The 13980-nt window shown below is 43.0% G+C and overlaps 2 protein-coding genes across 3 annotated transcripts in view; one reads left to right on the top strand and one right to left on the bottom strand.

Moving 5' to 3' along the window:
- Positions 1-730: 730 nt before the first annotated feature.
- Positions 731-6979, top strand: acad8 (acyl-CoA dehydrogenase family, member 8). The gene is made up of 11 exons (XM_080459192.1): positions 731-881; positions 1438-1538; positions 2470-2639; positions 2913-3022; positions 3125-3201; positions 3300-3437; positions 3532-3667; positions 4234-4331; positions 4473-4625; positions 4708-4810; positions 4914-6979. The coding sequence occupies exons 1-11, from the start codon at positions 764-766 to the stop codon at positions 4967-4969; spliced, it is 1260 nt and encodes a 419-aa protein (XP_080315318.1). The 5' UTR covers positions 731-763; the 3' UTR covers positions 4970-6979.
- Positions 6980-7900: 921 nt separating this feature from the next.
- esamb (endothelial cell adhesion molecule b) overlaps positions 7901-13980 on the bottom strand; it is a 72004-nt gene continuing 65924 nt past the window's right edge. For both annotated transcript variants that reach the window (XM_080458977.1, XM_080458976.1), the window contains 3 exons: positions 11041-11163; positions 10833-10962; positions 7901-9069 (listed from right to left, as the gene is read on the bottom strand). In XM_080458977.1, the coding sequence (XP_080315103.1) occupies positions 8598-9069; positions 10833-10962; positions 11041-11163 (725 nt within the window). In that variant the 3' untranslated portion in view covers positions 7901-8597. The remainder of the gene's footprint in view (positions 9070-10832; positions 10963-11040; positions 11164-13980) is intronic.

The raw sequence follows: 13980 nt of genomic DNA, 5'->3' as shown, positions 1-13980 counted from the left end.
TTCAAATCATGTCTATATTCATTTAATGTCTTAACAAAATGTGCATATTTTCTTGTTCGAATAGCGAGTCCCAGTTGGGGCACATTGATTTGAATTCAGCATCACATTTCAGATTTCAGGATCTGATACAAACTGGGTTGCAACTTTGAGTAGAATTCTGTATAAAATATCTACTTTCAAAACACATTCAGACAGACAATAACAAAATCTATAAACTGACAGCAATTGAGGTCCATCCTGAACTATGTTGCATAACTCCTGCCTGTAAAATGTTTGCTGTGTTTTCTGTTTATTAAAATATTTAGTCACCATAAAGGCTGTACATATTAATATGTAATATTATATTACATATATAACTTGACCCCGTCTTGTTTGATATTTAACTTAAAAGAATAATATCCTGAGTGTCTTATTCCGTTTGGAGCAATACTTTAAAAGAATGTCTCTCCGGGATGAATAAAATATTTCTATTCTATTCTATTCTATTCTATTCTATTCTATTCTATTCTATTCTATTCTATTCTATTCTATTCTATTCTATTAGAATCATTAACATACGCTGTCATTTCTCTAGGATGGGAAAGGTACATCCTACGTCCAACTGCACCTCTGATTGGTGCATCTTGGTACCTCAAGACTAATATAAGCCAATCAGAGGCTGAGTAGAGTTGTGCCGTGCCTTTGCCATAGTAGGAATAAAAGCAGCTGTCCAGCCGCCCTGCCTGTGTAAAAACCAGCTGGACTCGCTACTGTGGAGGTAAACATGGCGGGTCTCAGACCTTTGGCACGAATCGCTCGACTGGGCTCCAGCATGTGCAGGAACCACCGTTTAATATTCAACCAAAGCTCCCAGCGAAGAGGAATAGCTTCATGTATCGACCGTAAGTCCAGAAAAGACAGAGCAACAAAATAATTGTGTTGTGTAACTTGGTAAGCTAACATGCTAATAACGAACATGACAGTCGGAAGAACACATCACGAGACTGATGAAATCAAAAGAAAAGAATAGCAGATTTTATCCTTTGCATTGATAAGTTTATCCCAGCTTGCTGCCATTGGTTGGTTTTGGTTGTGGAGTCCTCCAGTGGTGAGGCGGAGGGGGCTACACGCCTCTTTAACACCGCCCCTCTCCTCCCGGGCTGTTTGGTAACAAGATGACCTTAAAAGCCAAACTTCTCATTTCATCTCAGAACATTACCCACTAAAATGTGTTTTGTGCACTATGTACACCTTGACATCGGTCCTGTGGATGTCAGACACAGCAGCTGTGCACTTTCGCTGCTCCCGTGCAAAGAATATTGAAAATCTGTGCTGCTGCACTTTCATCCTGTACACACAACAGAATAAAACTCAACTTTATTTACTTTTGTAGTACATACACATATTGTGCATTATTCCCTCGGCTTGTACTGAGTATCCTCTGCTTTTTCTCGACAGCTGCCCAAGGTCTCACAGATGAGCAGAAGGAGTTTCAGAAAGTGGCTTTTGACTTTGCAGCCAATGAAATGGCTCCTCACATGGCAGAGTGGGACCAGAAGGTTCGTTTGATCAGGAAATACGACTGATAAATGTGATGTCAAAGCTTGTTCGGCTGTGAAATCTGGAAGGTATCTGAAGCACCAAATGCAACACAGTCCTCTCAAGGTGCTTTAACAGAGAAAAACCAACAATTCCACTTGATGACATTCCATCTTCCAGCATGGGAACCAGCAGCTTGTCCAAGTAACCATTTGTCATTTGACCCAAACCCAATCTCCACCTTGTCCTAACCCACTGGAATGACAGAAAGTACCTCAGAATAAGCTTCTCTACTGTAAATGCTATATGGATCAAACAGGAATGTATTTAGTACATACTCCTTTGTTATTTGATAATGTACAAAACATTACAGACACTATACTTATTTCATAGTTAGTCTCAAAATATCCTTTTTATGGTACAGAAAAATAATTATTGATAAACAGAGTAATAAAAACATTACTGCTTGATGCATTAGATTAAACTGTAATGATCCATTTGGGAGTTTCCTTAAGAAAATAACAAAATATTGCGGCATTAACGCTGTAGGAAAGACCGAAAACTTCGGAATTAATGTCAAGAAGTAAACGTATAAAAAAAGAACCTAACAAATATCCACAAGGAGCGATTTTGCAAGAGTTTTTTTCATCTGTGGATGAAGCATTCAGGAAGAGGAAGGACAAGCTGCAGGTTTCATTTTAAAGTTTACAGGACTGATTAATGTCGTGCCAGAATATTGTTAAAAAGGCCAAATGAGACCAAACATGATCAAGTCAAATTGTCATAATCGGAGCGTGTTCTTTAAGCTATTGCTTCTATTCTAAATTCTCAGCAGTTTTTGTGATTGGAAACTTCCTCTGAACCTGAGGTTTATCGTTTAAAAGTATCAGTTATTGTGTCCTATCCAGCATTATCTTGGCTTTATTTATTTATTGATTGATTTTTCCCCAGGAAATCTTTCCAGTGGAGACGATGCGGAAAGCAGCCCAGCTGGGGTTTGGTGGCATCTACGTTCATCCAGATGTGGGAGGATCCGGCCTGTCTCGGCTGGACACGTCCATCATCTTCGAGGCCTTGTCCACAGGATGTGTGAGCACCACAGCCTACATCAGCATCCACAAGTATGTACCCCTGACACATTCAGTGGCCTGTCGACGTCACCGTGCAAGTTTTGATTTGATTTAGATTTCTCTCATTTCTTTATTCCATTTTGTCCCCATCCATCATCATCATGTGTCTAATATAGACGTCACCTTCTTGTGTCCTTTCAGCGTTCTTCCAATAAATCTTTAGACATGTCTTGGTCCTCCATTCACTCAGTCTATATTCAGTGCATATTAAAACTGCTTTATTCGGATAGATTTACCTGCTAACCCACAGTTTGCTCTCTGCAGCATGTGTGCCTGGATGATCGACACATTTGGAAACAATGAGCAGAGGGAAAAGTTCTGTCCTGATCTTTGCTCAATGGAAAAGTTTGCATCCTACTGCCTCACTGAACCAGGTCAGTCTGTATAAGAGGAAAGTTAGATATAACTTAGTAAGTTTAGGTATGGTGTTGTAGATGTGAGAAGACGTCGTCATATTCCTGTGATCTTTGCTTCAGGCAGCGGCAGCGATGCAGCTTCACTTCTGACCAGCGCCCAGCAGCAAGGCGACCACTACGTCCTGAATGGCTCCAAGGTACTTTAAACTCTCCCTTCCCTCGTGCAATTTTATTCTTCTTTAGCTTCACAGAACATTTAGTGGCACTCAGAAACTGAATCTTTTCATGACTTCAGGCGTTCATCAGTGGAGGAGGAGACACGGATGTGTATGTTGTGATGTGCAGAACAGGAGGAAAAGGACCTAAAGGCATCTCATGTTTGGTGGTGGAGAAAGGAACACCAGGCCTCAGTTTTGGCAAAAAGGAGAAGAAGGTACAGTTTGTTGCTGCTGCTTCTGTTGCTGCTGTTAAACAGCCACTAGATGGCAGGATCAGGTCACCGTTGCCTCACTCTCTGTCCTCTCCAGGTGGGCTGGAACTCTCAGCCGACCAGAGCGGTGATATTTGAAGACTGTGCTGTCCCAGTGAGCAACCGGCTCGGTGAGGAAGGACAAGGCTTCGGCATCGCCATGAGAGGCCTGAACGGAGGCAGGATTAACATCGGTGAGGAGGAAACCATTTTCCAAGTCATCGTGATGACACTCAACAACCGTTCATGACCTCAACAAATGTCATTTCTTTCCTGCGATGGTCACAGAATGTTTTGATTTAGACAATTCTCTGCACACAAAACCAGAGTTGTGAACCTTTAACCACATTTAAACCTCTATTTATCTGATGAGATAAATCCCCCTGTAATAACGGCGGCTGTAAGGAGCATTTCCAGAGGTGCCTGCATCGTAGACATGCAGTCGACTGCTAGGTGTCGCCACTCTGCACACATGCAGGAACCTTTTATTATGTGACTGGTGTTTCTAGAAGGAGTGCAAATGATAAGAAAGCTACACCCGGACACATTTGTCTGGTAAGTCTGAGTGTTGGATTCATCAGCCTTGATAAAAGCCTTATGTTGGATTCTTGAATGTTACACCAAAAGACACAATGAGGTGTTGTGCAACAAGTGCACAGAATGAAGTTATTATCTTCCTCTGTGGTTTTAATTTTAGCAGCTAAAGGAGCAGCTGGTCTCTGTTTCTATTGGCCTTCTGACCTTTGACCTCTGCCACCAGCTTCCTGCTCCCTGGGGGCGGCGCACGCCTCCGTGCAGCTCGCCCGGGACCACCTGTTGGTACGCAAGCAGTTTGGAGAGACGCTCTCCAACAACCAGGTCAGTCCCCCACTGCTGGTCAGTCTTTTAACCCGATCGACCGTCGCTCCTCTGTTGAAGCCTAAACGTCCCTGCCCTGTCCAGCGTTGTGGCTGACTTGTGCTCACACACCGTCTGCCTGTCCGTGCTCTCTGTGGACAGTTCCTGCAGTTCAAACTGGCAGAAATGGCCACCAAGTTGGTTGCATCTCGTCTCCTGGTGCGCGAAGCTGCGACGGCGCTGCAGGAGAGCCGGCCGGACGCCGTCTCCCTCTGCTCCATGGCCAAGCTCTTTGTCACTGACGAGTGTTTTAACGTGAGTCACACCGAGCAGTAAGTCATCCCACAGAAAACTGTTGTGCTTATAGAAATAACTTATCTATATTGTTTAAAAACAGATCTGTAACCAGGCTCTGCAGATGCACGGCGGGTATGGCTACCTGAAAGACTACGCAGTGCAGCAGTTCGTGAGGGACATCAGAGTCCATCAGATTCTAGAAGGTCGGTGTCACATTTTATGCTCCTAAATTAACTGATATAGCTTCTATGTTCTAGTGTGAGTAGTTTTTAATAGACTTTATTTTTTTCCTTTCCTGTCTTAAAGGAACCAACGAGGTGATGAGGATGATCATTTCTAGAAATCTGCTCACGGAGTCATGATGAATCTTTTTTCTGCTGGATCCTTCTCCTGTTGTGGTTTGATGCTTGATCACTGATCTCCTCTCGGAAAAACACATTTTTATTTCTAGTATTTAGATCTGACCTTTGACTATTGTTGTGCCTTGATTCCAGCTCGGATCAGTTCTGTGGGCTGAATTTCAAATGAAACCTCAGAAAATAGAAAATGCTTTACAATAGCAGTCTGTTTGTATTTACAATATCATACATGCAGACTTCAGAACCAGATGAGTATGAAATACAAAATGTTGGTCAATGACATGAGGACGTGGGTTTATTTTGAAATGACATAGTATTTTCTCTGGGTAAACTTCCAATTGGAAAAAGAAATCTAGAAAGGAGTTTGGTTTTCTTTGATGAACAGTGGCTCCTGTGAAGCTGCTTTAAGAATCATATCGCTTCTTTTCCAACAAGCTGCTCGTTCACAGTTAAACTGTAATTTTGAAAACTTATTTGTCAACCAGCTTTTAAGTTAAAGGGGATCTGTTAAGTGTTTTCTTTCAGCGGTTTGATTATGAGGTTTACCCCTGTAAAAGGTAAATGATTTGAAGTTCTTAGTTTTAACACTCCCCCACACTAAAAATGATCTTCCTTTCTTGTGATGAGACTTTGCTTCTCAACCTGCAGCGCCAAGTTCTTGTCATTTCACACCTGCCTCGCCATCTTGCCGGCAGTGTTTCGAAGAAGCAGTTCAAACTGTCTTAAGACTGAACTTAAATATTTTAACAAGTTACTTAAAGTTCCTCGTCCAGAATCCACACGGGAAAAATCTAAAATTCAGAAGCCAGTTTTAGTTGTTGCTGCACGTCTGTAATACGTTGTTGATACGTTCCTGAACGAAATTCATCATCACATTCAAACACGTATTTCCAGCATTTATATTTCATGGAACATCCCTCGGTTTGTTGACATCGTGCGTCACGAAAACGGCAGAAGAATTTCCGTGTCATTGTGTCACAAGATCCCGTTTGGACACTGGATCTCGAGTTGCGCTGGAAAAACGATTAACAATCATTTTCACAACATTTCAGACTATTCTCCTCGCTGGAAGACTCTTTCTTTGAGAAAGTCTGGCTTTTTTGGGGGTTGAATCGGTCAAATGTTGATATTTTATGAGCTGCCTCAACGCCATCTTTAATATCCCAGAAACCCTTGCAGCAGGTTTCCCAAGATGACGTCTGTCAGGAAACGTTCGATTTGGGAAGCTGCGAGTTGGAAATTAGTGGTGATTTTTTTTGGTGAGCTTTTCTATAAGGTTGTGTTTCTCCTGTCTTTGCTCCAGAGTCTTTCGTGGTCGTGCGTTTCATTTGTTTTGGCCCTTTTCTTACAGTGTCTTATGTAAAACACATAAGTAATGCATATTAAATTGTGGATGCAGGAAAGCCTGGCAACAACCGCTGTGAGGAAAGCTAATGGGAACCCAAATAAATAAATGCATACGTACATCAATAATACAGTGACTTTGAAGAAAAAACAACATATGTCCCCTTTAACTGAAGACTGGTTGTTGTAAATCACATGCAGACTCAGCATCTCTGTCCAGAAAGTGGCCTTTTTTAGTTTCTTTGTATTCTTCTGTTCCTGCTTTGTTACTGTATTTCACGTTTTGTTTATTCTTGGGTACCGTCAGTCTGCCTCGATGTTAGAAAATGTGTGTTGTGGATTACTTGACATGTTACAGAAAACACTCCAAATAAATTGCTAAGTGAAAATAAAACGGGCTTTTTTTTGGTCATTATTTGCATGTAAGGTTTGCATGTTGTTCACAAATATGAGAAATTTTAATCTCTCATATTCGGGAACAACATGCAAGCAGTTGTTTGTATGCAATGTTTTTTGCGATACAGAAAATATTGGAAATTTAATTGTGTTGGCATTGTCTCTCAACACAAGATGATGTCAAATTTCAATAACTGTATATGGAGTACAGGTGTCCTCTAAGCGCAATATATGGGTATGGCCCAGGAGTGGTTGCCATAGCGACAACAGTTCAATGAAATTGCCCATTTTCTTACTTTTTTCCACAATATTGAAAATTTTATGATTTTGGTATTGCCTCTTAACACAGGATGAAGTCAAATTCTATTAACTGTATATGTAGTACAGGCGTCCTTCTCTAAGCACAATATATGGGTATAGCCCAGTAGTGGGCGCTATAGTACCAGCAGCTCAATGAACATGGCCTTGTTTCATTTTTACAAAAGAGGGAAACTTCATGAAACAAAACTAACATTTTCAGAGTAAAAGATTACATCCTGATGGAAGATAACCTGTGACTGGAAAGCACAAGAGTTGTACTTTCCAATGATGTGTATCGTTTACTGTTACTTAGAAAACTCTTCTGTATATGTTCCTGAGAAGATAGGTAAAAAATTCAGACTGCTCCCAGTCGCAAAAGAGCCAAAATATGGCATATATCATGGTAGCTTGTTTCCATGGCAACCAAATTCAATGTTGATGTGAAAGTACTTATTTTTGTTTTAATTCATCAAAAGGAACAAATATACAACATTTCATTGAAATCTGAGAGATGTCACTTTCCATGGTTTAGACCCTAATGGCTGATTTTCTCAGTCTGCAGCTTTTAAAAGTGAATTAATGGTTGTATTTGTGATTGTGTCCGTGTGTCAGCCGTGACAAAGCAGATTTCAAACACTCCAGAACACTTTATTGAAAAAACAAAAAAACAAAACCAAAAAGCCAAAGATGTGCTACACGGAGCCTTTCAATATGAACACGTCACTGCGATGACACTCCCAAATCTCAGAACACTAAGAAAAACGAGACCATAAGCAGAAATATTGGTCGAACATTTGAGAAACAACCCGTTGAACTGGTTTCTTGACCAACCTCTTTCTCAACTAAGCACCTTTTTATGTTTTTAATGTATATTTTATATATATTTTTTTTTTTACAAAAATGGTCAAATCCCATTAACTCAATGTAACACTCACTATTTTGGTTACAATCCAGCTACCATTAAATACTCCTAAAGTAAGGACGGTCATGAAATGATACTTGCACAGTTGCTGTGGGGTTGAATAAACCCCCACAGTGACGTAAATATGGGGCGACAAAAAGTGAAACGTTTCAAACTATTTGCAGTACCTGAATTGTGAGTTTTTGCTTGGAACTAGTGCATTTAGCCTGAGAAAAGTGACTTTCACACAGCCAGATAAAATGAAATCATAAAAAGTCTGTAATTAGATTCTTCATATATCAAGAGAAAGGTGACCAAAACATATTTTGCAGCTGCAAAAATCCCAGTAAACTGAACTTTTGAAAATCCATTTTCAAATAAACAATGCAGATGAGGACGCGATGCTGCCTAAAACTTGGTAGCACAGCTGGAAACTATTTTAATGGTCTCATTCTACGCACGTAAATAAAAATAGAATATTTCTCTCTCCCTTGTGAGCCAGAACGCAGCACACAAAAGGAAACTGGAATGAGGAGCACAGCACTGAGTCAATGTCACACGGATGGCGGCCGGGGGCGGGGTTTCGCACAGATGACGTGCGAACCACCTGCGAGACGAGCGTCACAGGTCTCCGGTGCTTTCCACTTCAAGGCATGCTCTCTCCGCCCCGCTCCCTCCCCGGAGGAGACGCTACACCAGCGAGCCGGCTTGGCTTTGAGCAGGCACCATGACGGCAACAGCTCCCATGCGCGTCAGAGTGGAGGAGCTGATCTGTGGGGACACGGTGAGGGGAGGGGGCACCTGAGGCTGGGCCCCCTCAGTCCTGTCGGGGGTGGCCACCACGGAGCTCCTGAGGACCTGCGGGGGCCCCCCGTTGGCACTGGGGGGCCGCTTGTGTTTGCGCGACGGGGTGCCTCCGAGGTTGTAGCCGGGGAGTCCCTGCAGCGCGTTGGTTTCCCCGGGGCGCAGCTGGTAGGCGTTGATGACCGAGCCGGCGTCCGACACCGATATGGGGGAGTACGGGTAGTGGTAGTTGGGCGGATGGGGGTCTCGCGGTCGAGGGCTGGTGGCGATGGAGGACAAGGTGCCGTTCTTGGACATGATGTCGGAGCCGGTGTTGCTCTTCGCCCACGACACTCTCTTGGGCGCCTGAGCGTCCTCCCTGCGGGACACACACACATCCAGCATGTCAAACTCATCAGATGTTCCAGGTGCTGGAGTCTGTGACATCAATGTGCATCGCTGAGGCTCAGCATCTATGTCCCTGTCACCAGTTGCCTTTATTTTGATAGACACTAACTACTGCAGACACCCAACAAGAGCTTTTTCCTGCTTCAGCTACATTTACTTTGAAGTCCAAATGTCCACTGGCTGCCTGATATATCCCACCAGCAGCTGCCGTGACAAAGACAAACTCTAAACGTTCTGGCTGATGTGTGCACCTGAAGGCAGCCACTGCAGGTGAAAATTGGTGGTGAGGCTAAAACCAAAGAAAGAGCTGATTAAAATTCATTGAAAGTGTAATTACAGTGGCGTTTTCGTTAGATATCACTTCTTCTATAAGAATGGGTGAATTTCAGGGAAAATGATCTGATTGGAATAAAATAAACACAAGCACTTCAGTAGATGATATTAACGTCGTAGTGTTGTCAGATTTATCATTACAAATAAACGTCTCTTCTGACAATATGAGACTTTTGTTTCAGATTTCTAGTTGTCTTTCTTGTTTTTGGTCATTTTTCCTTGAATTCTACGCTTCTGACTTCTGATGTGTGACAATCCTTCTTGTCAGGTGTTTTTATCATGGGCTCCACTCTCACTGCAGGTCTTGATGCTCAGTACTGATTTTTTTGTCTGGTATCCGATTTTCTTTGCGTGATCGTTCACATTACAATCTAAACGCGACCTCTATCAGACTGCCATGGGAACGTGATCAGACCCGACGGTTTTAGGCTCTAGAGCTCAGAAGATGACGTGAAGTCACGCCGAGCACGATGTTTATGGATGCCACGCAGGTCAGCACCAGGGTTGCCAGATGTGACTCAGTTTTCAGCCAAAACAAGGTCAAATCTACACACCTCAATAAAGACCAGCCCAAATCTCAGCCTGTGTAGGAATCATGTTAAAACCCTAAAACTATTATATGTGTCATAAAGAACAAGCAATGAACACAAAAAGTCATGAAATAAACAAAGTTAAAAGGCAAGAGAACTTGGCTTCCCAATTCGGGAATACCAAACATATCTGGCAACGCTGGGCAGCCTGTAGATTCATTTTCAAGCGGCCGTTAAATACAGCTCATATTTAACGACAAAATCTAGACAAAGTGAGGAGGGAAAGAAGAAGGAGAATGAAGAAAAAAGAGAGCGCAGCTTTAAACATTTTGGCGGAGCTGCTTCCTCCGGCGCTTATCCGTGACCTCAGTCACACGTTGATGACGAAGCAGTTGCATGTAGAAAGATATCAGGATTGGTACCACACAGGAACGGGGCCTGTTCCTGGTGTGAAAACATCGGAACTGGAGCTTTCACTAAACAGATCGGATATGAGTCACCTGGGAGCAAAAAAATCTGAATTGGGTCTCATTTCCCTGCAGTGTGAACGAAAAATCTCAGAGACACTAACTCCTGCACTGCCTTTACACCGTTTCTTAGCTCTCGTCACAACTGTGGTGTCCGGCCGACTCAATCTTCCCACATTCCTCGATCCATGAAAAGTATTGAGTTAGTCTGGCACTTTTTGTGACTTGGTGAATTCTACCAAAATTTTGCAAATTTCAAGAATGTCAAAATTATGAAGTGGTGAATGGCGGAAACACGGAGAGGTTGAAACCCGCTTGTCAACAGGGAAATTCTTTGTCGAGTTTTTGTTTCTTTATAGACAAAAATACCCCGAAAAATGAGAGTGAATGAGAATGAAACTCACTTGATCTCATTGGCTATCTCCTCCTCGGTGTCCCGCCTCCTCCTGAGTATGAATATGAGGAAGAGCGCCATGGCCACCAGCCCCACCACGGAGCCCAGAGTCGCTGCTGCGATCATACCTGCATTAGAGGCTGAGAGATGGAACACGGGGTTCGTTACTCTAATGCAGAGCTGTGGCGGTAGATCAGTGCTCCTGCTGCATTACGTACAGGTCATAACCTCCAGGTTGATGGAGCAGCTGTCGGAGCCGGCCGTGTTGCTGGCTCTGCAGATATACTTCCCCGTCATGCCTTTGGTGAGGTTGCTCAGCCTGAGGGTGCCGTGCCTCTCGTCTGCAACGCAATGACCGGTGTTACACACACTTTCAACGGCTCGTATGATCGGTGCAGGTAAAACAAGTCAGGGGGACTATAAACACTGAATTATAACAGCACGCACAGGAACTACACACCGGGGAACAACATCGCCAAAATAAACCCAGATTTACTGCACTGGTGATAATACGGCAATGCACTGTATGGATATTTACACTTCTTTTTCAATTGATTTCATCATCGTGCTTCGTGAGCTTTTGTATTATTTCAGTATGTTTTTGTACTCAGAGCAAGTTTCACCGAGTGACGGTCACAGTGGAACCGGAGCCGATCCCAGCTGACTATAGGGGAAAACATCGTGCACCAGTATTGTGTCTAACAAACACTCAACAGTTACTTTATCAGGGGAAACCTTGTAATACCAGGTTTGGCTCACTTTTGCCATCAGAACTGCCTCATCAGACATTCAACACGGTGCTACAATCCTGAGCTTATTTGAGCTTTCTGACATGGTGTTATTCTCCTTTAAGCATCCATCACAAGATGGTGCACAGGGATTAACATGGCGAGTAAATTGCATCATTTTAACAATGCTCAGCTGATTCTAAGGCGCTCCATTAAATTCTGCGACACACATCTACACCAGCAGCAGCAGCCTGAACAGTTTACACAGGATGGATCCACGATTTCATACAGACTCATCAGACCAGGGAATTTTTTCCAAGCTTCTATTGTCCTGTTTTGTGGAGTCAGTGTGAACCGGAGCCTCAGTTTCCTGTTTGTATTTGACAGCAGTGACTCTCAACCTGGTCTTCTGCTGCTGAAGCCCATCAGCTTCAAGGTCCACTGTGTTGTGTGGTTAGACATGCTCTTCTGCTTGCTTTGGTTAGAAGGATCGCTTTTTGGTTCTTTGGTATTTTGCCCCAGAAAACTTCTGCTCGCTGGATATTTTCTCTTGATCGAGTCGTTCCAGGAGTCTTCAACCTGCAGCCACATGTGGCTCTTCAGCCTCTCTGTAGTGGCTCCATGAAGTTTTCACGAGATCATAGGTAAATAAACATTTGATCCGATTTTTATCTTATTTACACATCAGTCATTTTCAGTTTGCTAAAAAGGGCTTTAGAAATGCACAATTACTAAAATGGGAAAAGCTGCTTAAAAGAAAACTAAAATTGCTACTTAAAAAAAAAACAACATAAAAATGAAAATGAATTTTCTTTAAAAGAAAAATGCAAAACTGTTTAAAAAAAGAGTTACTACAGCAAAAACTGATAAAAAGGAAGAATGATCTAAAAATGACAGAAAAGGTGAAACTGCTAAAATTAGGTAGTAAAACAGCTGAAACTGTAATTGAAACTTCATAAATGCACCGTAAGACGGGTTTTGTACATACAGCAAAGCTATATGTGAAACTTTCTAAGCTTTTTAGCCTCATTTTAAAGATTAAACCCACTTTGTGGCTCCAGTTACATTTGATTTGATGGAAAGTCACAAAATGTGTTTGTCATGAGGCTGCAGACCTCTGGAACATTGCTTGTTAAATGATCAGTAGTTTGACCATGTCACATTTAAAGTCTGTTGAATCACCTTTATTCCTCATGCATCTTAAGTGTGTCTACATAAATACATGATTCTGCCATGTTCAGGATGATTAGCTGTTCTTGTGAAAAGGGTCGTTGAACAGCTGCACCAAATAAAATGGCCTCAATCAAAGCAGCGTTAAATTATAAGTTCCTCTTAATCCAAAGCATAATCCACTGTTGTTCATTTCCTCTGCTGACTGTATAGACTTTGGGTTTGGTTTGGTCAGCGTTTTCAGTGTTATTAGTTTCTCACACCAAGGTCATGACACGGCGCAGTGTATGGATCCACCCCGTCTCACAATCTGTCCTCTTAGCACATCTGGTAACACAGGCTGCAGAAAAAAATAAACAAGCTTCATGAGGGGCTTATCATGACAAATCCCCTGGAATCCAATCTTGGACGTCACACTGCAGCGTGTCTTCATCTGATGTGTTTTTGCTTTCGTGGCGACATGAGGAAACGACGCTGGGCGCGCCTGCTGATCTGTCTTGTGGAATCCCCCCCCCCCCCCCCCCCCCCCCCAATGTGTGTTATAGTTTTTTTTAGGTTTCCTGTGGTTTGCAGAGGGTCAATCCTCAAAGACCAGAAGAGTAACGTGAACCCGGGGATTCGTGCAAATCATCCTAGATGAAAAGTCAAAGGTTCACTCGACGCCGGCGCGCAACATGTTAACGCTGGAGGCCAGACAATCCTTCACATTCATTGCGCCCCACACAGCCGCCTGCGGCACGGAGTCGAGGTGAATGAAAGGTGGACGCAGCTTTGTTGTGTTTTGTTTGCACCATCTGCCGCATCATCCTCTGAAAGAAGGTGATCGTGTGGCACACAATTATCAACTTAATGCAAAGAAGGAACGTCTGACCCGCCTCAGCATGTCTGATACACCGAATTAAGCAAATCTGGGTGCAAACAGGCGACGCCTCCATCCTGTAATAAGCTTTTGACCAGAATATATTAAAAATCCTCTCTTGGGAGCTCAAAATAAACACCGAGTGCCAAATGAAACAGTTGTGGATGAGTTTGATATGCACCTCTCTGGTTATTTAATCCCCCGGCCTTAAAAACCAGCTGTGAAGAACCAAACCCAATTGTGACAGATTAGCAGAGCGTCAGCTGACTTCCAAGCTTGGAGCGAGTTCAAGCGCGGTGCGGCGATGGGATCTCGGCGGCGGCCGAGCCGTGGGGAATCTGACATTGCCGCTTCATATCAAGACAGGAGCATTACTCATATTACACTGCCATCGCTGCAAG

Source organism: Lipophrys pholis (genome assembly GCF_963383615.2).
Source record: "Lipophrys pholis genome assembly, chromosome: 3".
NCBI classification, from domain to species: domain Eukaryota; kingdom Metazoa; phylum Chordata; class Actinopteri; order Blenniiformes; family Blenniidae; genus Lipophrys; species Lipophrys pholis.
Note: the sequence above shows the minus strand (reverse complement) of the source record. Positions and strands in the feature narration are given on the sequence as shown.

What these genes read in the sequence shown, in the direction of transcription:
- acad8 (XM_080459192.1), top strand. Translation starts at nt 764, where the DNA reads ATGGCGGGTCTCAGACCTTTGGCACGAATCGCTCGACTGGGCTCCAGC. An exon ending in CTACTGCCTCACTGAACCAG is followed by an intron (nt 3,023 to 3,124) that starts GTCAGTCTGTAT and finishes TCTTTGCTTCAG; the next exon opens with GCAGCGGCAGCGATGCAGCT. An exon ending in TCACTGACGAGTGTTTTAAC is followed by an intron (nt 4,626 to 4,707) that starts GTGAGTCACACC and finishes GTTTAAAAACAG; the next exon opens with ATCTGTAACCAGGCTCTGCA.